At 43.9% G+C, this 26,784-nt stretch overlaps 5 protein-coding genes across 6 annotated transcripts; 3 read left to right on the forward strand and 2 right to left on the reverse strand.

Annotated features, from left to right (window-relative positions):
* Positions 1 to 93: 93 nt before the first annotated feature.
* Positions 94 to 2,031, reverse strand: oip5 (opa interacting protein 5). Its single transcript, XM_069160672.1, has 5 exons — positions 1,803 to 2,031; positions 1,381 to 1,447; positions 1,095 to 1,217; positions 895 to 976; positions 94 to 725 (listed from the first exon to the last, which is right to left on the reverse strand). The coding sequence occupies exons 1-5, from the start codon at positions 1,966 to 1,968 to the stop codon at positions 633 to 635; spliced, it is 531 nt and encodes a 176-aa protein (XP_069016773.1). The 5' UTR covers positions 1,969 to 2,031; the 3' UTR covers positions 94 to 632.
* Positions 2,032 to 2,929: 898 nt separating this feature from the next.
* On the forward strand, positions 2,930 to 6,318 carry nusap1 (nucleolar and spindle associated protein 1). The gene is made up of 11 exons (XM_069160766.1): positions 2,930 to 3,108; positions 3,240 to 3,326; positions 3,419 to 3,595; positions 3,788 to 3,959; positions 4,094 to 4,183; positions 4,276 to 4,388; positions 4,488 to 4,663; positions 5,289 to 5,410; positions 5,506 to 5,622; positions 5,727 to 5,844; positions 5,930 to 6,318. The coding sequence occupies exons 1-11, from the start codon at positions 3,034 to 3,036 to the stop codon at positions 6,015 to 6,017; spliced, it is 1,335 nt and encodes a 444-aa protein (XP_069016867.1). The 5' UTR covers positions 2,930 to 3,033; the 3' UTR covers positions 6,018 to 6,318.
* A 65-nt stretch (positions 6,319 to 6,383) lies between these two features.
* On the reverse strand, positions 6,384 to 11,084 carry ndufaf1 (NADH:ubiquinone oxidoreductase complex assembly factor 1). Of its 2 annotated transcripts, none has more exons than XM_069160769.1 (5): positions 10,817 to 11,084; positions 7,931 to 8,473; positions 7,095 to 7,280; positions 6,829 to 6,903; positions 6,384 to 6,737 (listed from the first exon to the last, which is right to left on the reverse strand). In XM_069160769.1, exons 2-5 carry the CDS (start codon positions 8,447 to 8,449, stop codon positions 6,597 to 6,599), a joined length of 921 nt encoding a protein of 306 aa, XP_069016870.1. In that variant the 5' UTR covers positions 8,450 to 8,473; positions 10,817 to 11,084; the 3' UTR covers positions 6,384 to 6,596. The 2 variants fall into 2 exon arrangements, with proteins under 2 accessions (XP_069016870.1, XP_069016869.1); XM_069160768.1 differs by having other exon boundaries at positions 7,931 to 8,476.
* A 278-nt stretch (positions 11,085 to 11,362) lies between these two features.
* Positions 11,363 to 19,638, forward strand: rtf1 (RTF1 homolog, Paf1/RNA polymerase II complex component). The gene is made up of 18 exons (XM_069160675.1): positions 11,363 to 11,520; positions 12,767 to 12,877; positions 12,969 to 13,119; positions 14,463 to 14,664; positions 14,794 to 14,911; positions 15,092 to 15,203; positions 15,288 to 15,426; positions 15,513 to 15,690; positions 16,494 to 16,576; positions 16,681 to 16,768; positions 16,849 to 16,956; positions 17,048 to 17,125; positions 17,392 to 17,513; positions 17,644 to 17,701; positions 17,787 to 17,864; positions 17,960 to 18,061; positions 18,146 to 18,260; positions 18,544 to 19,638. Exons 1-18 carry the CDS (start codon positions 11,437 to 11,439, stop codon positions 18,648 to 18,650), a joined length of 2,034 nt encoding a protein of 677 aa, XP_069016776.1. The 5' UTR covers positions 11,363 to 11,436; the 3' UTR covers positions 18,651 to 19,638.
* A 660-nt stretch (positions 19,639 to 20,298) lies between these two features.
* Positions 20,299 to 25,441, forward strand: golga5 (golgin A5). The gene is made up of 13 exons (XM_069160674.1): positions 20,299 to 20,464; positions 21,366 to 22,007; positions 22,635 to 22,835; positions 22,924 to 23,143; positions 23,224 to 23,347; positions 23,441 to 23,644; positions 23,730 to 23,900; positions 24,007 to 24,135; positions 24,221 to 24,319; positions 24,413 to 24,635; positions 24,715 to 24,814; positions 24,903 to 24,966; positions 25,044 to 25,441. The coding sequence occupies exons 2-13, from the start codon at positions 21,374 to 21,376 to the stop codon at positions 25,119 to 25,121; spliced, it is 2,247 nt and encodes a 748-aa protein (XP_069016775.1). The 5' UTR covers positions 20,299 to 20,464; positions 21,366 to 21,373; the 3' UTR covers positions 25,122 to 25,441.
* Positions 25,442 to 26,784: the final 1,343 nt, after the last annotated feature.

Here is a 26,784-nt window from a genome sequence, read left to right on the forward strand (position 1 = left end):
ATTTTTTTTTGTGTAAAATATAAGACTAATAATTTAAAAAAAAAATACTCTTTAAAATATAACATGAAAAACATAAAGCATCCATGTGCTTCTTTTGTGTGACAAAAAAAACCCAGTGTGGACTAAATTGACGGACTCTTGAGTTCCACGTTGACTTAAATACATTCAATTGATTTGATTTCTGACAGCAAAGATGTCTGACGTCATCCAAGAGAAGGTTTGAATCAGTCCTGCCAGGATTTAAGGTAAAACTGTTTGGTTTTTAATTGGAGTTATTGGGCTGCAAATATTCTTTTTTTTTTTTTACTTTATTGACAAAACAGAATTTACCATAAAGACACAAGAAACCGGACGGACTCTGTTTCATCCAGAACAATAAAACAGTAAAAAGAGAGCACAGCTGAGATGGCCAGGAATGAACACTGTTAATTGTTGTTGTGTAAAAAATATTATTAATGCATCAAACAGTGGGTGAGATGTGTCACTGAGCCAAATTTAAAGCTCTGAGAGGTTTGAAAGATGACAAACCGAATGAGTGTGTAAAGTCTGAGTGAAATGAAAGAGGCAGCTGCAGAGACGTCAGTCAGCAGGAAACTACGACGAGTGGGAGTGCAGGTGGGAGAGGACGCTCGCTACTCGTTCAGTTCACTGCTCATGCTCCCGTCGACCAGTCGGCTCTTCAGGCGCGACATCATTTCCAGCCTCTCTTCAAACTGCTGTCTCACCTGCAGAGGAAACGTGTATTTATTACAGTATCATTAATTACTGCCTGGGTCGATGGTGTCACCCGCAGGCTCAACTGTACACTCATCACCCGTTTAAACACATCAGTTTCATCCACAGTTGTTTCATTTGTTTGTAGCAGAGTATAAATATTTAAGACTTAATCGTCACCTCGGCGATGCATTCACTGAGGGGCTTCAGGTCAAATGTGAAGGTGGAGGCTTTCACCATCGAGCGGCTGTTGAGGATGTAACTGCAAAGTAAGAGAAAGAGATGTGAACGGTCGAGTAAAATCCCCCTCATAACCTACCTGTTTATTCGAGCCCCTTCAGGCAGAAGTAAACAAGAACACAAGAAGTCAATATGCTCACCAGCTGATGTTTGCTTTGTGGAGGAGAAAGATGGAGCGAACCGCGGCCAACCGGGACGGAGCCGAGTGAATGAGTTTCCCCACGGCGCAGCAGCAGCTTCGACACTTCAGAGAGCTGAAGATGCTGAAAGTAAAACGAGAGAAGTGACGAACACGAGGATGAAAATGACCTGTGGGAGGAGGACACAGTCCAGGTTTCTGCTCAGGATGACGTTCAGTGCTTCATAAACAAACTGCCTTTACAGGAGCATAAATCCTTGAATAAACAATAATTTGTGTTTACTCACCAGTTATTCATTTGTCCTTTATGTCCTGTCTCCATTTTATCACTGACAACCACATCGTTGGTGACTCCTGAGGGGAGGCACGCAGAAAAGTATCGATTAATATCAGGTTTTTCTAGAAACCCTTCAAAACACACATTAAAGAGAATATCTGATCAAATGTAAACGCAGAAGAGAAATTCAGAACAGACAAAAACTGGCTTTATTTTTTTTTATTTTTTTATTTTTTAGACAGAGTTCAGGTCACGTGATGTCAACTCATGGATGAAACAAAACAAACTCCATCAGCCGTGTGAAGAACATGAGCTGTTGCTGAAAGCTCCGGAAATAGCCTGTCACATTAAGATGCCATAACGTTTCTTTGTATCTGAAACGTCTTTAAATAATCTTTAAAGTAAACTCTAATGTTTTGGAGGGATTGTTACCTGTGCACATGATGGAGTCCAGACTTCTAACCTCCCCACAGATAACGAAGGAGTCCGCCAGCACCGTGTTACACTCCTGACAGTGGAGGGTCACGTGCTGTCCGCGCGCTGCCGCCGGCTTCACGTCGTCGGTGCGATTCATTAAGGTGCTCTCGTTAAACTCCATCTTTTAATCAGGTTTTAATGCTAACTCTCCCGCTCCAGAGTTTGAACCGACAGAGGGGAGGATGTTTTCTTCTTCGCCGCCAGTATTCTTCCTTTTTTTTTTTTTTTTTTTTTTTTTTTTTGGTGGTTGGCAACTTCAAGGTGCGTTACCGCCCCTACCGGACTGGAGTGTGGAGCAGGAGATTGGTAGGGAAACAAATAAACAAAATTATATGATCTAAACTTGTTTCATTATCAAACATGGTTATATACTTTCTCGATTGTTTTCTCAAAGAACATTTAATCATTTCGTTTTTCAGAAAAAAAACCCCTCATTTAAAATAATTTAATCACTCAAATAAAGTTAAAATTTGACTTAACTAAGTACAGCACTTGTTTCCAGCAATACATAAATCTTATCAAAAATATTGATATTTTTAATCTTTACAGAACTTCATATATTTCATGAACTATATCTTACCTTCAATGAGGTGTAAATTGCTGCAATGAAATTAATTATACACAAATCTGTACAAAGAATAACCTTTTCCATTTTTAACTGCAGTTTCTTTTTATCCATTGTAATGCTTTCATCTCAGATGTAAACAGGCTAAAGACAGATTATTTTATTTTCTACTTTTAAACGAACATTTTAACGTTTTTGTTTTTATCAAAGCAAAATCTGTGTTTTTCATTTGTGTGTTTTTGAATAAATCTTCAAAACCTTTATGTTTGTAAAACTGACATTATGTGGTGTAAAGTGTCTATTTATTCAAATAATATTTTTGGTAAGTTTTTAATTGAAAAAAAAAAAACATAATGTAAAAAATAAATACGTTGTTCAAATTCAGTTTAAGCAACAAAAAAAACAAAAAGAAATTAAGAATGAATGTTAACACACGTGTCTCTGATTGGCTGCAAAGCATTTCCGGTCAAATCCAATAGCCAATCATACGGCTCCCGCTGCTGTGTTTTGAATCAGAGGGAGTTTTAACCGTCGGTCGCAGAAGCTCGCGCTGAAAGTGAAACGGACGCGTGTGAACGGATATAGTTTTAACCAAAAAACGGGACAAACTACCACAATAACATGGATCTTGACTCTATGAAATATCCAGAACTACGACGCCTCGCTAAAGAGCTCGGACTGAAAGCAAACATGAAGGTAGGAGCTTCTCGCTTTAAAACAAGTGATACTATTCAGACAGTGTTGAGGCTTCTTCTTCGCTAACAGTAGCTCAGTGGTTGCTAACGTTAGCACACATTCAAAAACTGACTTTTATTTTTCAATAACAGGCCGACAAACTCCTGAAAGCCATAAAGCAGCATTATCAGCAAGAAAACAACAACATGGAGGGGGACAAGGAGGAGGAAGGGCAGCAGGTAACCTACTCTTCATCCGTACTGCTGTATTAATGCCAATCAATAGCATTTATGTCGGTATCTGATGTGTGCGTGTCGTACTGCTGCTCCAGGGACACGCCAGTGATGGCACTGCTGCTACCAAGGATGGAGACGCCTCTCAGGAGGTTTCCAGCACCGCTGTGTTTGTGAACACGCGTCGGGGCAAAGGAAACGGTGCCAAAAGGAAGCTCTCTGATGCTGCAGCAGGGACTGAGTGTGATGGCGAGAAGCCCTCGGAGGCTGCAGAGGTAACACAAGCAGAACTACAACTAAATACCATCTAATGCAGCTTCCATTAGGAAGAAATACACGTTTATTTTCTGTGCATACTTCAGTATGCAGAGTTGGTACCTTAGTCCTTCTGCACAGGGTCATTTGTGTTGCATTCTTCTTAGTATTAATTAGGTTTAAAGACTTAAACTGCTGTTGTTCCTCCTAAGGGTGACACCGAAGTGGATGCATCGAGGGCCCCCTGCAATCCTCGAGGTGCTAAGAAGAGAAAGGTGTCCTCCAAAGATTCTGACAAACCTGCAGCCGAGCCTCCAAAGACGTCTGTCGGTGAGCAGCAGCAGTCTGATGTGAAGGATGAAGCACTCGTGAACGGTGATGCAGGTCAGTGATGATGAAACTGGATTTCTTCTGATGCCTCTGTGTCGCTGCTATCTTTAAGATGCTCTGCACTCTGACATTAAGTTATGATGAAATATAGGTTTGTTTTTACATATATTTTAAATGTCTGTGTCCAGAAAAAGAACCAAAAGTGGCCAAAGCTGGTAAAATCCCTCGTTACAATGGTCTCCTGCAGAAGAACAAGCCGTTGAAGCCCATCACTCCGAGTACGTTTTCTGTCTTTTCTTTTTTTCCTCTCCCCCTTCCTTCCTGTGTCCTTTTTTTAAAGTAATATTTGTAAAATATATCTCTTGTGCAGACTTCAAAAAACTCCACGAGGCGCATTTTAACAAGATGGAGTCCATCGATTCGTATGTCCAGCGCAAGACAAAGCAGATGGAGACCTACAAGAATCCAGTCAAAGAACAGAAAGTGCTCCTGCTGAACTATCTTTAAGTGAACTTTAATTTATTCCGTTAAATATTGATTACATTGGAGATAACCTGCATGTGTCCATGTATCCCACAAAAGATGAATCCGACCCGTGCCACCATGTTCAGCCCCGTCCCGGTGAATAAGAAAGCGGCCGAGGAAAAACGCAGACAAACGTTACTCTCGGCGAGTAAAGCTCCTCCGAACAAACCAGCCGGGAAGGAAGACGTTCCCTTCAGACCGTCCGTCCTCTCCACGCGCAGGATCAACGTTCGGTGAGTCTCTGTCTTCGGGCCTTTGTGAGGAGAAGAAATTATTTCTTTTTAACCTCTAACTTCGCCATAAAACCAGTCATTTGTTGGTGAAGTGGTGGTGACACAGGGAGGCACATAAAATGGAAATAAAGTCTATTTAATGTCCATCCATCCATCATCCATTGTTTCAATACCGTTAAAAACGCCTTATTTTCATGGCAGACGGTGCATTTTAAAATAAGTATAGTCATAATAAATTATGTGACTATGCGGTTTTTAGAGACATAATTCCCCGCACTGCTACCACGGCAACTAAGACCTCCAGAAACCAGAGAAAACCCTGATATTTGTACCTGAACAAGGTCACGACGGGGTGGGGTGGGGGTGGGGGGTCTAATCCAGGTGATTTTGGGTGGAGGCAGGGTGCACATGGACAGCTCACCAGTCCATCACAGAAAGACAGACTACCATTCACACTCACATCTACAGACCAATTTACTGAACATGCATGTCTTTGGATGTCTGTTGGAAGCCGGAGCAGCTGCAGAAAACCCGAGCAGGCGGAACATGCAGACTTCCACACGGAAAGACTGCCGCTGTGTGTATTTAACGTGACGGTAAATTAACCCGACGTGTTTGTGTGCAGCTTCTCAGCAGCTACTCGTGACAACGAGCACAAGAAGTCCTTGATAAAGACTCCGGCCCGCATGTCGCCCTGCGTGACCTCCAGCACGCCTCGGAGACAGACCACTGCTACAAAAACTGCAGGTACTTATGACCTTTCAACCCCAGGAATCACGCCTGGATTGATTTATTCATATGCGTGCACACTGTGAGGATGACTCGTCGTTTCCCTCTGAAAGGACCGTTTGTTTTCACCGGCAACACAAGCACCTTGCAAACCCCCGGAGCACAGAAGACCCCCAACTTTGACCTGAAGGCCAGTCTATCGCGACCTCTCACCTACAAGCCCCATAAAGGTACGAAACTCGTCTCCACTTCCTGTTTACATGAGACGGTGTCAGAAGGCCGGACGGAGAACTGATGTGTTTTGTTTTTTTTAAATTGTGTTTTTTTTAAATAGGGAAACTGAAGCCATTTGTAGAGAGTAAAGATAACACGGCTGCAAACGACAAACAAACAAACGACAAACAAACAAACGCGCACCAGGAAAACTACAAACAGCACAAAGTCCAGTCGAGGTGAGTCTCGCGCTGATATCAATAAATCTTCAGTTCCAGTTTCTTCTTTGCAGTGTCCCTCATGAATGTCTCGTTCCTCCTTCAGGGACGAGAGGAGAACCAAACAAAAGGAGAACCGGAAGCAGAAGAAAGAAAACCTGCTCGGAGCTCGACGAGGCCTCGCCATGATGTAAACACCTTCTGCTTGTTTTGTACAGCTTGTTGTTCAGTGTAAATATTTCACCGTCTGCAGCTCGACTGTCGTAGGAAAGAAGACGAGTCGTACGTCTCCTCTCTGTTCCCAAGTTTTAGGTTTGACTTTGTTTAACTGCCTTTTCGCTCCGAATGATGCTTTCATTTGTTGTTTCAATGTTTAGAAAGTCTTTCCTGCTTAGCTGCATTTGAAATTTATGATTTTGTTCTTTATATAAAATTGAAATGCTTTGTTTTTACATGTTTTTGGGAGGGGAAACTGATATAAAAGAGACACTGACCTGAATGGATTCCCTGTCTGTTGTAGTTTTTTTTTTTTTTAATAGACTAAAAAAAAAAAGACTTGCACGTTGAAAGTATTTGTATTGTTGATGATGTTGTGATGACAGTAAATGCAGGACTGACTTGATTTTGTTGTGAAAGAGCAGCACAATCATCTTAAATATCCTCCTGGAACTGAAATATTGTGTTTGTCTCCTTCAGCCGTGAAATTGAGAACATGTGTTTGTTTTTAAGTGTTCACAGTACGTCCACGAGAAACCACAAAGTTTTGCGGCCGTTTAAACTTCGGGATTCCTCTTGTAGACCTCGTAGGCGAACTCCTCAGTGTGTGCGTAATCCTTGCAGACACCGATGAAGTCGATCTCGAGCTGGAACGGACCGTCTGCTTTGTCTCCCAAGGTGAACCCGATGCTGTTTATCTGTAAACATCCAGTAAACATGTTAGTAACCATCTCCGGGTGATGATGCAGGTCTGCTGACGGGTGGAACTCGTGTGACTCTTTGCACTACCTTGTCCAGCCACAGGGGGTGCTGGTCGTCCTGTATCCTCCCTCGATGTGTGAGGAAGAACTTGGAGAAAGGAATCTGCAGATGAGGGACACACGAGTTCATCAGTGTTCTGTTCCTTAAAGTCGGAGTAAAGTAAATTCACAGATTTACACTTCACGTGGAGCTTTTTAAAAGTTCTCTGAACACTATAGCATCTCTCGGCAGAACCTTCCAATCACACCTGGAAATTATTTCTAAAAAGAGTTTATTTTGCCGTTTTATCTCACCTTAACGTCCTGCCAGTAGGGCCCCCCCCTGGTGTACAGGAAGTAGTTGTAGATGTCGTCTTTCTGGTGGGAGAAGTACGTCTCCGCGGCGATGTTGATCATCCACGGCCGGCCGTCTCCTCGCACGCGCAGCTGCAGGGTGTTAAAACTGGACCAGTCGTGGTGCTTTTTTCTGTCAAATGAAACCTGAGAGATAAAAGAATTTACATACTTGTACCAATAAACAAAGTAGAGAGTGGAGGACGAGGAGCAGGTCTGTAGATTCAGATTGTGTATTGTGTGTGAGGAGTGAATTCAGCTCGTACAGATGTTCCTGATGTTTGGGCTGTGCAGCATGAAATGAATGCATCTAAACATCTGTTGTTTTTTTTGTAGAAAATTATACTTTAAATTGTCTTGTGTCTCAGAAATCTCTCAACAGGGAACTTTAACCACAAGAAGACAAAAAGACTGAAATAATAATTTTGTATCCATCTTGTTTCTTATACGTATTTGTACATTTTTCTCATATTGTGTGCACCTTTTTTTTTTTTCTCTGCTGCTGTGACTAAATTTCCCCACTGTGGGATTAATAAAGTCTTAATCTATAGTTTCTGGATTTTTATGCTGGAGTGGAAAAAAACACTCCATGCAGATGCAGCAACACATGTCTGGTACTAAATCTGAAATGACCATGTGAGCCTGTTTTAATGGAATTTAAAGTGCCAAAGAATAAAATTCGGGTGTAGATATGCTTTAAATTTAGTACCCTGGATCCACTTAACCCTCCAACCTGATGAGAAGAGAACATACAAGTCCACAAACTAAAAGAAAAGGAGGTTTATGAGGTCCCTCACCAGCGGCTGCTTGGAGCGCATGCTGCAGTATCCGCTGTATCGCGTTTCTCCGTCTCGTGGGGGAGTCGAGCTCAGAGTCCCGTACAGGAAACAGGTGTTATTGTTCTTGCCCAGCTTCAGGTACACTTTACTTTGGCCTCCTATCTCGTGATCGGAGGACACCGTCCACTCCTCCAGGCTCTCGGGGCCCCTGAACTCCCACATGACCCGGTTCTGCTCCAGCATGTGCTCCAGGATGGGTTTCCCCTCCGGACCGACCCAGCGGTCACTGAACTCCTTCTTCAGCAGAGCGAAGTGCCTCTTTATCCCCGTCACACCCTTCCAGAAGTCAAAGTTAATCTTAATCTTGTTGTCGTCGTTGGGCTGACCGGGCCGCCGGTACTCGCCCTGGATCACAGCTCTCCTCGGCACCGTGAGAGGAGTGGTGGAGGGAAGGAAGAGGAGGTGAGGATGATGATGATGGTGGATGGAGCTCAGCAGCCTCAGCGGAGGGAATCGTGTGATCTTCGGCAGTGACATGTCAGCGACGATCCAGAGGATTTACTGCTGGGATACATCACATGGTGAGGTTAGAGGGTGAGTTATTTAATAATTTTCTTTAATATTCTTTGTATAATTATTTGGTAGAAGATACCACAATTCACACTGCTGCAACATATGTTTTGTTTTTAGAGGAATCTCTTATGATCGGAGTTGAATTTTTGCACTACTGTGCCTGTTCTGATTCATTCTAAATACAGTGGGTACGGAAAGTATTCAGACCCCTTTACATTTTTCACTCTTTGTTTCATTGCAGCCATTTGCTAAAATCAAAAAAGTTCATTTTATTTCTTATTAATGTACACTCAGCACCCCACGTTGACAGAAAAAAACAGAAATGTAGAAATTTATGCAAATTTATTAAAAAAGAAAAACTGAAATATCACATGGTCATAAGTATTCAGACCCTTTGCTGTGACACTCATATTTAACTCACATGCTGTCCATTTCTTCTGATCCTCCTTGAGATGGTTCTACTCCTTCATTGGTGTCCAGCTGTGTTTAATTAAACTGATTGGACTTGATTAGGAAAGGCACACACCTGTCTATATAAGACCTTACAGCTCACAGTGCATGTCAGAGCAAATAAGAATCATGAGGTCGAAGGAACTGTCCAAGGAGCTCAGAGACAGAATTGTGGCAAGGCACAGATCTGGCCAAGGTTACAAAATAATTTCTGCAGCACTCAAGGTTCCTAAGAGCACAGTGGCCTCCATAATCCTTAAATGGAAGAAGTTTGGGACGACCAGAACTCTTCCTAGACCTGGCCGTCCAGCCAAACTGAGCAATCGTGGGAGAAGAGCCTTGGTGAGAGAGGTAAAGAAGAACCCAAAGATCACTGTGGCTGAGCTCCAGAGATGCAGTAGGGAGATGGGAGAAAGTTCCACAAAGTCAACTATCACTGCAGCCCTCCACCAGTCGGGGCTTTATGGCAGAGTGGTCCGACGGAAGCCTCTCCTCAGTGCAAGACATATGAAAGCCCGCATAGAGTTTGCCAAAAAACACATGAAGGACTCCCAGACTATGAGAAATAAGATTCTCTGGTCTGATGAGACCAAGATTGAACTTTTTGGCGTTAATTCTAAGCGGTATGTGTGGAGAAAACCAGGCACTGCTCATCACCTGCCCAATACAATCCCAACAGTGAAACATGGTGGTGGCAGCATCATGCTATGGGGGTGTTTTTCAGCTGCAGGGACAGGACGACTGGTTGCAATTGAAGGAAAGATGAATGCGGCCAAGTACAGAGATATCCTGGAAGAAAACCTCTTCCAGAGTGCTCTGGACCTCAGACTGGGCCGAAGGTTCACCTTCCAACAAGACAATGACCCTAAGCACACAGCTAAAATAACAAAGGAGTGGCTTCGGAACAACTCTGTGACCATTCTTGACTGGCCCAGCCAGAGCCCTGACCTAAACCCAATTGAGCATCTCTGGAGAGACCTGAAAATGGCTGTCCACCAACATTCACCATCCAACCTGATGGAACTGGAGAGGATCTGCAAGGAAGAATGGCAGAGGATCCCCAAATCCAGGTGTGAAAAGCTTGTTGCATCATTCCCAAGAAGACTCATGGCTGTACTAGCTCAAAAGGATGCTTCTACTCAATACTGAGCAAAGGGTCTGAATACTTATGACCATGTGATATTTCAGTTTTTCTTTTTTAATAAATTTGCACAAATTTCTACATTTCTGTTTTTTTCTGTCAAGATGGGGTGCTGAGTGTACATTAATGAGAAATAAAATGAACTTTTTTGATTTTAGCAAATGGCTGCAATGAAACAAAGAGTGAAAAATTTAAAGGGGTCTGAATACTTTCCGTACCCACTGTAGATAGATAGATAGATATGCACAATATATAAATATAAAAATAGAATCATATTAAATTAAACTGAATTAAATACATATTTTAACTACTTTTTATTAATGTGATCTCGTGTTTAATTTGATCTGTTATATATTTTATTTTATTTTTAAACTACATTTGAACATGTTTTCCTGTTTCCTGCAATAAAGCAATTTGAGCTGCATATCTAGAATGAAAAGTGTGATCCAAATAAAGTATATCATAATCATTTTTAGTGGTTACACAAATGTTTTTTTGTTTATGTAATGGTGACAGCATGTCACACGTTATCTGACATCAGAAAAACATGTTCTAGTCTTAAACAACAGTTATAGCGATTTTTGTCACTCTAGTTTTTGAATGGCATTTATCATTAATTTATACACTTCTATTAAGAAGAAGAATTACTCACGACACTGGTAAAAATATTTACAAAATTGTTCTGAAACCATAATACGGTGAAAAAGGCAGCACAGGAAGCACAATGCGTTTCCACTTACTGTGACCGCGCTGCAGCAGTTGAAACCTGCTGGGTGCTTCAGCGGACCGCGGGAGTTTGCAACGATCTTACATACGTCATTAAAATATCAAAATGAAGCTCTGTTATAGAAGTAAAAACAGCTTATAAACTGCTCGCGACCTCGCTTGTACAGATCCAAGGTTGTTCAGGTCCACACAGCGGAAGTGTTCGAGCTGTGTCCAGCATACATTCAGATAGAACAACACGGGCATAGAACAGTGACCGCGTCAATCATCGTGGATCTTGAACGCAGCTTTGGTGCACCAATGATTGCTGTTCTGACTGACGCACTCTCTGTAGATATGCAGTTCCCCTCTGCTAACTATCAGTTTTCACATGTCTGTTAATTCAATTGTATGTCTATTTATTTATTTGATTCTAATATTATTTTACGAATTATCTATATAAGAAGCACACACACAATTGTGTTTTTGTTTTTTTAAGCTAAGAAAAAAGACGTAAACTCCTTGCGGTAACTATGGTATCAAATGTGAACGCGCATGCTCAGTTCTGCCTTTGTGTGGCTAGGTAGCAGCAGTGGCTAGCCTAGAACATTTAGACGACACAGGGGCAGCTAGTAGGTTAGCCGTGCAGCTAATCATGGTGAACGTCAAGAAGCGGAAAGGTCGAGTCGTGATTGACTCCGACTCTGAGGACAGTGCTAGCGACGATAATTTAGACCAGGTAGGTGTGCGTTTTTCTGATTTCCAACAGGAGTGCGCTTAAGTTGTCAACCGTTTTAAGGTGAAGCTAATGTATGCTAACTGGTTGAGAGTGGGCCTGTTTTATTTACACTCCTCATTTCCTTATCGACTAAACACACCGTTCCTACGAGAACATAATGTAAGTGTATGTCTCAAGTGTTTCTGTTGGGTATCCAACTCAGTGGAGGGTGTGAGGTTGGACAGAATCAGTTAGCCAAGTGAAGCTAACCGTTAAGGTTACATTACGAGGTGTACTGGCTTCATGCAGTATTATATTGCCGCGCCACGGGCCTCCGGCTGGTTCCGAGTAGTGAGCTGCTCGGCTACGGTCGTGTCCTGATGGGGGTTTTGTTTGTTAGCGGTCAGGCCAATGGTGAATGGGACGTATTTTGGTGAAAACTGAGGCCGTAGTTGTTGTCGGGCTACATCGTTCAGCTTAAACTCTATCTCCTGAATGACGTCATGGGCGCAGAGACCTGAAGCCCTGTTTACGGTGTTGTTGTCAAACAAGAGCTGGTTCGTGCAGCTCGGCTGACCTGAAGCCTGCAGCTTCAACACACACGGGTTCATCTTTCTGTTCTCTTGTTTAATTAAAACTAATAAACATAATCGCTTCACACGAAGCTGGTTTTCGACCCCGAGTTTTTTTTAATCCAGGTACGTTCTTTTAAAAGGGGGCGGGGTTTGCATCACCTGACCAATCACAAACACGTTCAGGTGTACTGGCAGCAGAGCGGCATATTGTACGTACTATAATAATAGACAATTACACAGAAATTAAACACATGAACAAAGTTGAAAGATGCACAGCTGATACATACAGAAAGTACAGCTGGCAAACAATTACAGACTGTATGAATGTGAAAGTTAAAAAGCTTCTCATATCGCTGGTTCATCATTAGTACTGGTCACAATTAATTTTACTGGTGAAAAACGGCCGGCTGCTAAACAGAAATGCATAACTTCTGTTGTTAGTCAGTGACAGTAGAGGTAATTTAGAATCTGTTTAAACACGTGTTGCTGTTCCTACTTTATTTCTAATAGAAGATGATTTTACTGTAAATCTGAATCCACCTCTGTAAGTGGTTTGAAAAGCTGTGTCGCAGTACATCTTCCACACATTTTAAGCTCATTCACACCTATACTGAGAGACCTCCGCTCATGTTTGTGTTTCTGGTTTCTCTGGGTGCTCCTTCTGAATCGTGTTGATGTGCTGTTGCTTTCAGGAGTTGTTGTCTCTGGCAAAGAGGAAGCGGGTGGATTCAGGTGAGCAGGAAGAACCTGTTAACAAACCAGCAGCATCGACCGACTCTGAGACGTCCGACAGCGATGATGAGGTACGACTTATTTCACTTCAGGGCAAATCTGGCACAAGAGAAGTCTCCGCTGCTGTATGACCAGAAGTGAACTTTTCCCTCCTCTGTTTAGTGGACTGTGGGCGGCACCAAAGGCAAAAAGAAGGTGAAGCCAGGGAAAGGGTCGGAGAAGAAGAACGCAGCGAAGAAGAAGGTGAACAAAGCGACAGCGTCCGGCAGCTCAGATGGAGACAGCTCAGCTGAGAGCTCTGCACCGGAGGAGGGTACGTGTCCTCTCAGCCATGCATGACAAAAGTTCAGATGACCTCAGATTCATAAATTGCAAAGCAGAAGGTGCAGACATGCGATGAACTGTAGGTCACACATCAGGTGTCTGGATTACATGACTCACTCACTCAGCCGCTGTTATCCCAGTTGGCACACAGCGTGGTGCCTAATCTGCTGTTTACTGCACCTTTATAGAAAACCTGGAATCTAATCTAGCCATGATTTAAAAAAAAAGAGCCCTCAGACAACAACCCTTTTTATTATTTTAAATAAAGTGTTAAAAAAAAATATAACATGTTCTTACACATAGGAAACACTTCAGGGAACAATGTTGACTCACTGCCTCATAAATAATTGAATTGTCTTTTAATTTACACTTTTTATTTTGGGTCCTAATAATATCAGTCGTGTTTAAAGAGGCTGTAGCTGCCACATGGTTAAAGCTGCTTTTATTCCCCGGCTTGTTAACTTTTTTTAAATGCACCCACATACAATCTTTTAATTAGACATATTGTGCAAACAAAACAAAGGGGGATTAATTACGGAGCAGATTTTGCACATAGTTTAAGTCACGAGGAGCGTGTAGGATTTAGTGGCATCTAGTGGAGACGCTGCAGATTGCAGGCGCCTCGCTCTCCCCGTCGGTGCGTGCAGGAGAGTCGACTATAGCTGCATGTTTTGCGTGCTTGGTTTGTCCCTTCGGGGCTCTTTGTAGAAACACGTCGGGACGTCGATGATAAGGGCTCATTGTCAGGCACAGAAAACAAAACAGTTTTTAATTTCAGGTGATTTTACACCAATTAAAACACAACTATGGATATTATATTCCATTGTTGCTAATAGATCCTCCTACGTTCTACACACAGAAAAAGACTGCGCAGCTGTTCAGTCAGAAATATAACAAAAGCCAAATAATGTTGCTTTAATGCAGAAGACTGCCCGCATAATCAACATTTTTGCTTTGTGATATGAGCTGCCGTGACCTGATTTCCTCCTCAGTGAAACAAAACAGCAGAATGCAGTAAAGTCCGTTTACCTTCCAGGACGGCCTGCTATATTTAGAGCATTAAAAAGATGCCCAAACTGAGAGTTATCCTGGAAGCTGTTATCTCGGCCAGCGCTGACCTCTGTGATGAATGCATTGTGTTACCTGAGCACTTTTATTATGAAACAGCTGCAGGAGGTTGTTATTAATGAGATAAAGTTACAAACAGAAACACTGGATTCCTCAGCTTGCATCACTTCAAACGTAATTTTAAATCCTGCAACAGACTTTCTGAAGGTCTCGGGATGATCGGGTTTGAAATCTGATTAATTATTCTTTAAAAAAACATTTCAGGCGAGGTGTCCGATTCGGAGAGCAACAGCTCATCCTCCAGCTCCGACTCGGACTCCTCCGAGGACGAGGTGTTCAGGGACGGCTACGACGACGACCTGATGGGCGACGCCGAGGACAGAGCTCGTCTGGAGCAGATGACGGAGAAGGAGAGGGAGCAGGAGCTCTTCAACAGGATTGAGAAGAGAGAGGTGCTCAAGAGACGGTGAGGTCCAACGAAAGATGACACTTTTTTTTTTTAAATTTTGCTTTTATAGTTTGTTTTTACCAAATAAGAAAGATTTTAGAGCTGGACAGATTGGACAAAGACAAATGAAGATGTTTGTTTCTCAAGGTTTGAAATCAAGAAGAAGCTGAAGACGGCAAAGAAGAAAGAGAAAGAGGAGAAGAAGAAGAAGCAGGAGGAAGAGCAAGAAAAGAGGAAACTATCTCAGGTTCAAGACACACAAGTGGTGAGTTCCGTTTCAGAGGCTTCAGAAAGAATATCAGACAGATATGGTGTGATGATGATGTGGGTCGGCGTGCTTCGATCCTGAGAGTCGTGTTGGAGATTAAACGAGTTGACATCATCACTCCTCTTCCTCATCCTGTGTTTGTCTTCATGTGTCGTTGTGATCTCCATCCGTCTCCAGGTCATGTCACACAACAAGGAGAGACGATCCAAACGTGACGAGAAGCTGGATAAGAAGTCTCAGGCGATGGAGGAGCTGAAGGCCGAGCGCGAGAAGAAGAAGAACAAAACAGGTCGGTGGATTTCACTGATTTCACTGCGAGGTCGTTGCGACAGTTCGGTCGACTCTGAACGCTGACGTTTTTGCCTCTCCGCAGCCGAACTGCTGGCCAAACGTCAGCCCCTGAAGACCAGCGAGGTTTACTCCGATGACGAGGAGGAGGAGGAAGAGGACGACGACAAGTCATCGGTCAAAAGCGACCGGAGTTCACGTTCATCGTCCTACGATGACGACGAGTGAGTATCTGAAGCGTTCACCGCAGTGAGACTCTTTTTTTTTCTCCTGACTTCAACTAAATGTCTGGATTTGGTGCCACCCACAGGAAAGAGGAGACTCCGCCCAAGTCGCAGCCAGTGTCACTTCCAGATGAGCTGAACCGGGTCCGCCTGTCCAGACACAAGCTGGAGCGCTGGTGCCACATGCCCTTCTTCGCTAAGACGGTGACCGGCTGCTTCGTGAGGATAGGGATCGGAAACAGCAGCAGCAAACCAGTTTACAGGGTGAGAGAAGCCTCTGGGTTTCTTTATGTCAGACACGTTTTGATCAAAAATGTAATTTCTGGAGTTTTGATTGATTTTTTTTTTTTGCGTTAAATTTTTTTTTTTTTTTTTTTTTTTTTTTTTTTTTTTTTTTTTTTTTAAAGGCTTTCTTTTTATTAACTACCTGCTAAAGAGTAACATCTACTGACTTCCTGTGATAATAATTCTGCTGCACATCACAGAAATATCTGACCTGTACTCTGTTTTTCTTTCTGTTTTGGGGCTCAAAGCGTTAAAAAGTGTCTAAAAGTATCTTTCCACAACAGACAGTCTGTGACTAATATAGAACACAAAGACTTCATCTGCTGTCAAAATAGGAGCTTTACATCACATCCATTCAACACTAAAACAAAGTTCAGTCTCTTACAGCTGGAAGTGAGAAAACTTATTTAACATATTCCTCATTCCCATCATAAGACCACATTTCCCACAAACCCTGTCACTTCCTGTCGTCAGGTCAGCTAGCAGCAGTTTGTTTTGATGGTGAGAGGAGAGGGGGCGGAGCCTCGGTGGTTGGAAACAAACACTTAGTTTTGGTAATAAAGTCTGTTTTATTTTGAAAGCATACTTTATGATGTAATACTTTCAGCAGAGCTTCTGTTGATGACAGGTTTTGAGGAAAAGCAAATATTGCAGATTGCTTGAATTTTTGTTCATTATTGTGATCGCAAGACTGTGATTTCCTGATATGATGGTGATATTGAAGAAGTAGATTTAATAAAGTAAATATTTAATTTAACTTTATTCCTTCCTTCTTGTTGAAGGTTGCTGAAATCGTGGATGTAGTCGAGACGGCGAAGGTTTACCAGCTTGGATCAACGCGAACAAACAAGGGATTACAGTTAAGGTAGGTGTTCTATCGCAGATGTAATAAACATATTAATATAGCTCATGAAGAATTAGTTTTCATTGATTATTCCTGATCCACAATATGTTGTGAATATTCTTCAGGCATGGAGGTGACACTCGGGTTTTCAGGCTGGAGTTCGTATCAAATCAAGAGTTCACTGAAAGTGAATTCATGAAGTGGAAGGAGGCGGTAAGTGGATTTAAAACGAGTTGAAACGTTCAGTTAGATGTGAGTTTTTGAGTTTCACGTGTTGGCTTCCTGTGGTGCAGATGATAGTTGCCACGATGCAGGTACCAACTCTGGACGAGATCACTAAGAAGGAGCAGTCCATCAAAGAGGCTCTGAACTACAAATTCAACGACAAAGACATCGAAGACGTACGTCTGTCCCCGCTGGACGTTCACTGATCTCTCTGTCCTCGTGTTTCACCAACGGCAGCTCATCCTCTTTTCTCTGAACTCTCTGCAGATTGTGAAGGAGAAGGACCGGTTCCGAAAAGCACCTCCAAACTACGCCATGAAGAAAACACAGTTACTCAAAGACAAGGTAAAAAATTTTTTTTTTAAATCACTGCTTCTGTTCCAACTCAGAAAATGTTTTTTAAGTGTATTACTGCCACCTTGTGACGGGAGTAACACATTGCAACCAGGTGCTGGCAGAAATATGGGAAATAAAGGGGGATTTTTTTTTTAATATATATTCTAATGACTGTCCTACAAACATCCCGAACACACACTCTGACAGCAGCTGGCACAGATTTGTACTTGAATGTGTAGTCCCTCTAAATTTGCGTTTTCTCTGTGTGATTGAAGGCCATGGCAGAAGAGAGCGGAGATGGGGACAAAGTGAAGGTGATCCAGGATGAGCTGAACGAACTGGAGGAAAGAGCTGAAGCACTGGACCGACAGAGGACCAAAAACATCTCTGCCATCAGGTACACGACATGTGGAAACCCCTCAGGAGGAGGAGGAGGAAGTGGTGGTGGTGGTGGTGGGGGGTGTACTGGAATCAGAGAAGAAGTTGTTTTTAAAATCGTAATGTAAATGTCTGTTTCACTACTACAGCTACATTAATCAGAGGAACAGAAGCTGGAACATCGTTGAGTCTGAGAAAGCTCTGGTGGTGAGTGTCCTCCTTCGCACATCTGCTTGGACACCTGTGATCCTCCTCACCTGTTAAAGGGAAATATGCTTTTATATTCTAATAGGCTGAAGGACAAAACGCCAAAAACCAACAAATGGACCCGTTCACTAGAAGACAGTGTAAACCCACCATGGTGTCCAATGTAAGTTGTTGTTTTAGGTATCTGCCGGATGCTTTTATTCCCTTAAAGGTCAGATATACGTGATCTGATCTGTCCCTCTGCTCCTCGTCCTGCAGGCCAGAGACCCGTCGGTCCACGCAGCCATCCTCGCTCACCTGAACCAGAAGTACGGCTCCGGGTCGGCCGCCGATCAGTCGAGTGCAGACAAGAACAAACTGGTAAGCGGGAAGCTCCCTGTCCAGCCTGACGGTTTTTACCCTCGAGCAGTTCTTCTAGCTTTTTTTTTGTCCTGTGTGTCGTAGGATCCATTAAACCCGAAAGACAAAGATGTCACCAGGCCAAACACTGACCTCTCAGAAGACCTCTTCAAAGTTCATGATTTCGACGTGAAAATTGACCTCCAGGTTCCCAACGCAGGTGAGACGGTTCGACCGCTGCGTGTTTTTATGATGCACTTCACATGGAAGGATGTTCTGCTTGGTCACTGCAGCAGGATTATTATCACAGGAAGTGATTACATATTACTCTTTTTTTGTTTAAAAAAATTGTTTACGACAACAAAATCACTTAAAACTCCACAAATGACATCACCATTTTTTGAGGAAAAAACACTAAATCAAACTTCTCTGATCGCAACTGTCACAAAAAAAAAATGCAGCGCTGCAACTCTAATGTGTGATTTTGCTCTCCTCCTCTGCAGAGGCCAAGTCTCTGTCCGTGAGCTCCAACGCACTGCCGGTGAAGGACGGCGCCCCCCGCAGGTCCCTCAACCTGGAGGACTACAAGAAGAGGAGGGGCCTGATCTGATGCAGCAGGTCCCTCATTCAGAAACCATGTTGCATGTGAAATCGGTTGTGCAGGAGAGAGAGAGAGCGAGAGAGAGAGAGTGTGTGTGTGCGTGCGTGTGCGTGCGTGTGCGTGCGTGCGTGCGTGCGTGCGTGCGTGCGTGTTTGAGAGAAAGGGTGTGTGTGTGTGAATGGCTCCCGGAGGACATGTGTTTGAATGTTCCTACTACAGACTGTTCATCCAAACAGAGGAAATACTGATTGAACGAAGACTCTCTCCCAGGATCTCTCTTGGAAGCGACTAGTCCAGAAGTCCGCTGTTTTTTTTGTTTTTTTTTTGCATTATCACAGACAAACTCGTATACAGAGTTATGTTTTTTTTTTTGTGGTTTTTTTTAATGTATTTAACTTCTCTTCCCTCTTCTGGATCTTCTGGGTTCCACTCCTGTTTGGGTTATTTTTTTTTTTTTTTTTGTAAAAGACTCATTGGATTATCACCTTGAACAAGGACACTATCTTAGAAGATTTAGTCTGTTGAGGCATTTTGAAATTACCGGACTTCTAACGGAGTTGGCCAGTTTGTCCTCGTCAGCAATTAATTGATGTTGTAAATCTTTTTCCTGCCCTAAATGTGTGATCATCTGCCCCGCGCAGTCTGCCCTGTATTCGAGCAGACTCGTGTTTCTTTTCGCAGAGCGTAGATGACCTTGAACGTGAAAAGTTCAGCCAGCTGGACATTTATCACTTTTTAAGTCTTTGAAACAACCTGATTTAAGAGGAACTCTTTTCTATGGCTGGCCGGCTTGAAAATTAAAAATAAAGTGTTGCTTCATTTCTGTTTTCTCTCGGTTGGTCGTTGAGGGGATAAACTCCCCCTCCCGTAAACTCCCAGAGCAGATTCTTCGTGTTCTCGATTGTGTCCATAGTCAGTTCCTGTATTGGTGTGGCATGCCATGTAAATATGCATTTTTGAGTGAGTGCGGAAAAAATAAAGAGGCACTGTTTCATAACTTCTGTGTCGGTGTCTGTTTTTTTAAGGTACAGATGAGACACAAGACCAGCTGTGTTGTTTTATCTGTCTAAGATGTATGGATGTGACTTAACGAACCCGACTAAAATATATATTTTTTTCCTTGTTAGTGTCACTTCTGCTCAAATTAAATTTTATTAGGCTGCAGTTAAGACTGAATCCATAACTACAGTTTTCATTAGCTTTTTTTTTTTTTTAATTATTATAATGAGGTGTATTTTTATTCTAAAATAAAGGTTTGGAATTAAGGAAACGGAAGTGCTCTCTTTTTTGTTATATACTTTGTCTTTTATTATGAAAACAACATTAACTTTTTAAAGGGACTAATTTTCTTAATGAGGTGTATTTTTCATTCTCAAACAAATGTTTTTAAACGATAATACTTGGGGGGGGGGGGGACATACTAATTAAAAAAAAAAATCTTAATTAAACTTAAATTGGCTAACTGATGAGCTTTGAAAGAATAAGTTAGTTTTGTAGATATATACAGAAGCATTAAATGCGTAATCGGTTCTGTTTACCATTGTTTGTGTTTATATTGATAGGAGTAAACAAGCAGGAGGAAGCCTCGGCTTTCCGAAAACCTCATTGGTTAATTTTTGATCAGGCGTTTCCGAGGACGCTCTGTTGTGGGGTCCTTGCGTGCAGCACTTCCTGGTCCACGTATGGAGAAGCTCACTGATATCCTCTTTGACAGATAATGCCATTTATACCGTGTTTATCCAAAAGTTTTTTGTCTTTCATGAAACCTCGGCGGTAGCCCGGTGACCTGAGACACTCTGAGGTTCGCGGGATTTTTTCAAACGGTACGTTTGAAGGTTTTCTGTCTGCTAGCCTGTTAGCTTTAGCAGGGATGGAGGGGATCCTGGATCAACTGTGTTTACACTTATTTTTACGTTGACAACTGCGGATGGCCGCTGCAGACGACTACATTTCTAACACTGACGATGAGATGAGAATTCGGGAGCTTTTTACCCCGAGTCGAGTCTGTCAGGCTGCCTGCACAGACTGGAGGGTCCTGAACGTCAGCTATGGCCCTCACGTAGCTTCAACTTTAATCTGCTGGCATCTGTTAAGGGAACAATTCAAACTGAAGGCATTTTATAAGAAGCTTGTTACAACAGTCAGCAAGTTTATCGTCATAGTAGTGTTTACTGCCTGTTTTGGTTCAGAGATCATCAGGTTGAACAAACACAGGCAGGACGGACTTCCTTTGTTTGGATTTGAGTTGTCTTGTTCAGGAACGCCCTGATCACACACTCACACTCACACACCCACACACACTCACACACCTGCACACACTCACACACCCCCACACACTCACAGCAGCACACACTCACACACCTGCACACATTCACACACCTGCACACACACGCTACCAACTGGAAGCAGCTCCTTTGATTGACAATTGGGGATTAGGGCCATTGCTCAAGGGCATCTCAGCAGTGGCAATGAAAGAGGGTGAAGTTGTCGACCCAGATTTATCCTCAGACATTTAATGGACCACCTTGAACATGTAACGTTTTAAAAGTCATACTTTAGATTCATTTTAGAGTTATATTCTGCTTTTTACCCTTTTAGAAGTCGAATGTGTTGAAGTTTAATATCTGTAAACCCAAATTAAATATATAATCTGTCAGTTAAACCTCGGGGACTCCTCTAACAGCCCGCTTCATTCTCATGTCCTGCTGTTGTTCCTTCCATCAGGGTACAAAATGTCCTGGTTTTCTGACTTTGCTGGAAAAGCTGAAAACTTCCTGAATAAAGTGGACCAAGGAGCTGCCACTGCTCTGAGCACCAGCCAGACGAGGTCCTCCTCCTTTTCTTCATCGTACGACGGAGACTCCGTGAACACTGCGGGGTTCCAGACCGACCCGGCCGAGCCACATCGCGCCTACACATCCTCTCACGATGCCCCGAGCTTCATCTCTGCTTCCGCCAGCAACATCAAGAGGTCCAATGCCACCCTGCTGGCCGGCACGGCCAACGTGGCCGCCGCCACCGCTACAGGCGGCAGCAGCGCTGCCAGCTCTGCCAAGACCTCGTCCAGCTTCGTGAGGCCGAGAAAGAGCGAGCAGGACGTGGACGACGACATGCTCTTCGATTTCCTGAACAGCTCGGACCCTCCGGTCAGCAGCAGGAGGGACTCGTGGAGGGAACTCGTCAAAGTTCCCGTCACGGAGGCCCAAAACCCGCCACCTCCCTCCCCCGCCGCCCCTCATATGACCCCCTCGGCCCCGTCCACGCCCCCCTCCACCCGTGGTGTGTCCAGGGCCTCGAGCATGAGCTCCCTGTCAGCTCACAGCGTCAAGACATCAGAGGAGAGCTCTGCTAAGGAACAAAGTCAAGGTGAGCTGAGTCAGCAGGTTTCTGCTCATCTGATCAATAACTGATCAATAACACTCACAGAGCTCAGGACCAACACAGGAGCACAAAGTCAGGAAGCATCCAAGTTCTAGTGTTTCCGAATTTTCTAAACTTAAAGAACCAATTTTCAAAATGAATCACAAAACTCTGCTTTAATTATTGCAACTGTAAGACTGCGATTTCCTTAAAGGACTAAATGATAAGTAGAAATCCTCTCTTAGAGGGTCTCTGGTATCCAAACAAACATGTTGCATGTATTTCCTTCCTTCTTTCTATTTGTAAAAGACACTTTAAGCCCACCACTGTTTACACATCTTCTTCTTCTCTGCCTTTTTATTGGCACTCAGCTGCATATTTTGGGATGTTATCCACAGCTAGAGATCAGTGTGACATCGTTGTTATGTTTTTGTTTTCAGCCATATGTGTCGTCATGTGTGTGCACGAGATAAACAAACTGGAAAAATGTCTCCGTAGTTCAACAGGAGGTCAAAACGTCCACAGAGGAACTTTAATGTCTGAATGTTCAGCCGGGTGTTCCTGCTATATTTGACCAGCAGCAGCTGTGTTCCTCTTGTTTTATTGATGTAAATGTCTACCTGGCCACCACAGACACACCTGAGAGCTCGGACTCGGGCCTGGCGGTCCCTCAGGAACCCAGCAGGCAGGAGGGCCCCCCACCCCCCGCGGAGGAGCCCCAGAGCCACATCCTGTCCAGCCTGCGTCTGGAGAACCAGCTGCTGCGCAGCGAGGTGGTCTCCCTCAACCAGGAGATGGCCTCAGTGATCCGGAGAGCTAAAGACCTGCAGGACGGTAAGTGAACCGACCCGACGGAGCAGAACAGAACAGAACACACAGAGCAGCTCCACACCTCCCCTCCTGTCTCTTTCTGCTCCGGTAGAACTGAACCAGGTCCGGCTGCGCGCAGACAGGTGGAACTCGGAGCAGTCTCACACCGACCGCACGCTACGACAGCTCCGGTCGCAGGTTGATGACCTCACAGAAGCCCTCTCCGCCAAAGACGGTCAACTCGCGGTACTGAAAATCCGACTGGACGAAGCCGATCAGCTCCTGAAGTCCCGCAGCGTTGCATTGGAGGAGGCGCAGAACGAGACATCCAGGTACGATGCGGTGAACATCTTTCGGAGGAGGAACCCGATTCTTATGAGTTGGCTCAGATGCGAGCCCTTCTTGTTTTTAGGATGATGCAGGACCACACGGAGGGCAGCAGCATGCAGTCTCAAGCTCTGGAAACGATTCAGGAGAGGCTGCGAGAGGCGGAGCTGTCTCTCCGGAGGGAGCAGGACAGCTACCGGCAGATGCAGGTGAACATTCGTCTGTCTTCATCTCCACCAGCTGAGTGTAGAGCGAACACACACGGGAAGTGTGAGACGTGTTCACTGTGTGTTCCCCTGCAGAGCGAGTGCTCCAGCCGCCTCTCCAAACTGGAGGCCGAGAGGCAGACGCTCGCAGAGACGGTGACCGCAGCCGAGCGGCGAGCGGCGGAGGAGAAGCTCCGAATCGACGATATCCAGCAGCAGATGAAGAGCGCCAAAGCTGCAGCGGAGTCCGCCAAGCAGGAGCTGCAGGACTACAAGCACAAAGCATCACGCATCCTCCAGGTACGATTCGCTCAGGCTCCGGGATAAAGTGAATTTTTTTTTTTTTTATACATACTTCATGAATGTTTCTGATTTCTGTCTTCAGTCCAAAGAGAAGCTGATCAGCAGTCTGAAGGAGGGATCGGGTCTGGACGCTTTGGACGGCAGCGGGGCCTTTGCTCTGGAAGTGGAGGAGCTGCGATACGAAAAGGAGCTGCAGAGGGAGGAGAACCAAAAACTGCAGGGACAAGTGAGCACGCTGCGGACAGAAATACAGGTGAGGTGATTATCTCTGTGACGTGAGGCGTTTTATTCCCTCTGCAGCAACAAATCCGGAGGTTTTCCGTCTCGAGTTGTCTCAGTGGTTTGATTTTTACCTCCAGGATTTGGAGAATCAGGCTATGGCGGAGGCGGAGACGTGGCGGGAGCAGCAGGTGCAGGTTCAGGAGCAGCAGGCCTTACAGAACCGAGCCAAGCAGGAGTTGGACGCTGAGGTGGAGCGCTACAAGCAGGTGAGAGACAGATTTAATGTGGGGAGATATTGTTTAGAAGAATTATTGTGTTAGATAAGATGTGTTTTTTTTTGTTTTTTTGTAGGAGCTGCAGTACCTGGAGGATGAGCAACATCGAGCCAAAACCTCGCTGCAGAGCCGGATCAAAGACCGAGAGGATGAAATCCAGAAACTCAGGAACCAGGTGAGTCGTACGGAGCAAGCGGGGAACCTCTGTCCTCGGCGACGTCCCGCTCTGTGACACAAAAGATGAAGGTGTGTGTTTTCTCCCTCGCAGCTGACCAACAAGACCCTCAGCAGCAGCAGCCAGACGGAGCTGGAGAACCGCCTCCACCAGCTGACGGAGACGCTGATCCAGAAGCAGACGATGCTGGAGGCTCTGGGCACGGAGAAGAGCTCGCTGGTCTTCCAGCTGGAGCATCTGGAGCAGCAGCTGAAGAGCGCTCAGGGGGGCGCGAGCGGAGGGCCGACCATCAACATGAGCGGCCTGGAGGCAGCAGGTAGGAGGAGCTCGAGTAGTGATGCTTCCAGCAGGTGAAATGAGGCTCATTGTTCATTGACCGTGTGTTGGGCTGTCAGGGCCTCGACAGAGAAACACCCCGGTGCTCTTCAGCGACCACGACAGCCCCGGAGTGTACGGCAGAGTACGCAAAGCAGCCAGCACGATCGACCGCTTCAGGTGAGCCGCCGCGGTTTTCATTCACTCTGTTTTTCTCCTGTGAAATTCCGTCCACCGTGACGAAGAAGATGTTTTTTTTTCCTCACAGCATACGACTGGGAATCTTCCTGAGGCGCTACCCGATAGCCAGAGTCTTTGTCATCATCTACATGGTGAGTGTTTATCTCAGAAACAGTTTGCAGTTTGGCTCAGATAAAAACCTTTAATTCACTATCTGTTTGTTATCCAGGCCGTGCTGCACTTGTGGGTGATGATTGTCCTCCTGACGTACACGCCGGAGATGCACGGTCACCCCGATGGAAGATAGGAGGCTTCGATTTTCCACTTCGGTGTTTGAAGTTGTTTGTTTTGGTTTGAGGAAGCTGCTGGAATACAAAGCTCTGGGACTGGACTCGCCCTGTTTTGCACAGATCTGCTACGAATTAAAAGACATTTCCTCTGATTTATTCTTTCACCTGGAGATGATTGACAGCCGACAGCTGAGTTTTAAAATGATTACGGAGTGAAATATATATATTGTGTTGGTCGTGGCTCATCAAAATCCATCTGTTCTTTGTTCTCCTGATTGTATTTAACACTATGTAAAAAAATAATCTTTTAATAAACTGGTTAGGAGAAACAACACAAGTTTCAACTCAAGTTTTTTTAAGCTTGTGCTGCAAACTGTGGGGCTGAAAAGATAATAATATTGATAATATCTTTTATTGATATAGCGCTGTTCAAAAATAGGTTAGAGCTCTTTACATGCATTTAAAAAAAATAATAATCAACATTTAAGGAAATATTTGGATAAAATGTAGCAAAAGATAATTAAACAAAAACTAAATAAATGAAAAGGAGGTCCAAAATACTGTGTTTTTAAGGCTGACTGTGTTAACTTCCCTGATCTTCTCCAGCAGGTTGTTCCACAGCTAAAAGGGCTGTATTGATCACCTTTGGTTTATTTGTTAGTTGACCTACAAGAGTAACCACTTCTGGTTTCAGCTTTGGTTCATTTTTGGGCCGAGTCCTGAAACATGGAGTTTAGTTAAAATTGTACTCTTAAACCGGTGCAAAACACTTCCTACATTCAATCCAAAACCAGTGTAAAACAACTTCTGAAACCAGTCTCTTATAAGTCCTAAAAATCAGTCCCAAAACCAGTCTAAAGCCCTTCATTACCATGCCAACAGGTAGCAGCATGCTGCCTCCATCATTGCTCTGCTGCAGCCCACTGGAGGAGAAGCTTAAGTTTATCGCCTTTTTTTTTTTAAATTCTTTTTATTCCTGGCATCGACAGCATCCGCAGCTACTAACAGAGACCAGGGAGAGCTTCTCAAACTGCAGAGGACTATCAAGGTAACTGATAGCGCTTCTCATTGTGACGAGTATAAACTAGAATATAGGTTAAATACGCCAACTGTAATAACACTGATACCTTGAGGTTTTATATACAGGAGCTCCGGGACAGTGAATAAAAAAAAAGAAGGTTTTTGAAGAGTTCTTTTTTACATTAAAAAGCAGATGAACTTTCTCAGCCGCTAAAGGATCATTTAATCCTAAAGTTGATCCGAAAAATGTAATTATAAATCAATACATTTTGAGATTTTCACATGACAGGCAGAGGATGACAAAAAAGTTGTGAGACAACTGTAGTGGAGTAAAAAAGAAAACATTTACATAAACTGTACAAATACCTCAAATTTGTACTTAAGTGCAGTACTTGAGTAAATGTACTCCGTTTGTTCAAGTACTTTTATTCGCCTTTATTTAGTTTAACTCGTGTAAAATGTTCCGGTAACCTTCCAGAAGCTTCTCCCAATAAGAGGGATTAGACAGCATTCATAATTATAAAGTATTTCTACATTGATTGTACTTGAAGTTGAGTGTCCGATTGTCATGAACGCACCTTTGTAATGTGTTGGTCCTCCAGTATCCCACAATGCACCGCGGCCGCGCTCCGTGTCCACGTCAAACCTGACAACCATCGC

Source organism: Embiotoca jacksoni, unplaced genomic scaffold, assembly GCF_022577435.1.
Source record: "Embiotoca jacksoni isolate LCO1_2020_lvr unplaced genomic scaffold, fEmbJac1.0.p SCAF_27, whole genome shotgun sequence".
Taxonomy (NCBI): Eukaryota; Metazoa; Chordata; class Actinopteri; family Embiotocidae; genus Embiotoca; species Embiotoca jacksoni.

Coding starts and splice junctions, on each gene's coding strand:
- oip5 (XM_069160672.1), bottom strand. CDS start 1,968: ATGGAGTTTAACGAGAGCACCTTAATGAATCGCACCGACGACGTGAAG. Junction 977..1,094: donor CACAAAGCAAACATCAGCTG/GTGAGCATATTG, acceptor CTTACTTTGCAG/TTACATCCTCAACAGCCGCT. Junction 726..894: donor TCAGTGAATGCATCGCCGAG/GTGACGATTAAG, acceptor TTTCCTCTGCAG/GTGAGACAGCAGTTTGAAGA.
- nusap1 (XM_069160766.1), top strand. CDS start 3,034: ATGGATCTTGACTCTATGAAATATCCAGAACTACGACGCCTCGCTAAA. Junction 4,389..4,487: donor ATCCAGTCAAAGAACAGAAA/GTGCTCCTGCTG, acceptor ATCCCACAAAAG/ATGAATCCGACCCGTGCCAC. Junction 5,411..5,505: donor CACTGCTACAAAAACTGCAG/GTACTTATGACC, acceptor TCCCTCTGAAAG/GACCGTTTGTTTTCACCGGC.
- ndufaf1 (XM_069160769.1), bottom strand. CDS start 8,449: ATGTCACTGCCGAAGATCACACGATTCCCTCCGCTGAGGCTGCTGAGC. Junction 7,281..7,930: donor TGCGCTCCAAGCAGCCGCTG/GTGAGGGACCTC, acceptor TTTATCTCTCAG/GTTTCATTTGACAGAAAAAA. Junction 6,904..7,094: donor CCTACTGGCAGGACGTTAAG/GTGAGATAAAAC, acceptor CCTCATCTGCAG/ATTCCTTTCTCCAAGTTCTT.
- rtf1 (XM_069160675.1), top strand. CDS start 11,437: ATGGTGAACGTCAAGAAGCGGAAAGGTCGAGTCGTGATTGACTCCGAC. Junction 11,521..12,766: donor GCGACGATAATTTAGACCAG/GTAGGTGTGCGT, acceptor TGTTGCTTTCAG/GAGTTGTTGTCTCTGGCAAA. Junction 17,514..17,643: donor AAAAACATCTCTGCCATCAG/GTACACGACATG, acceptor TCACTACTACAG/CTACATTAATCAGAGGAACA.
- golga5 (XM_069160674.1), top strand. CDS start 21,374: ATGTCCTGGTTTTCTGACTTTGCTGGAAAAGCTGAAAACTTCCTGAAT. Junction 22,008..22,634: donor TGCTAAGGAACAAAGTCAAG/GTGAGCTGAGTC, acceptor TGGCCACCACAG/ACACACCTGAGAGCTCGGAC. Junction 24,967..25,043: donor TCTTTGTCATCATCTACATG/GTGAGTGTTTAT, acceptor TTTGTTATCCAG/GCCGTGCTGCACTTGTGGGT.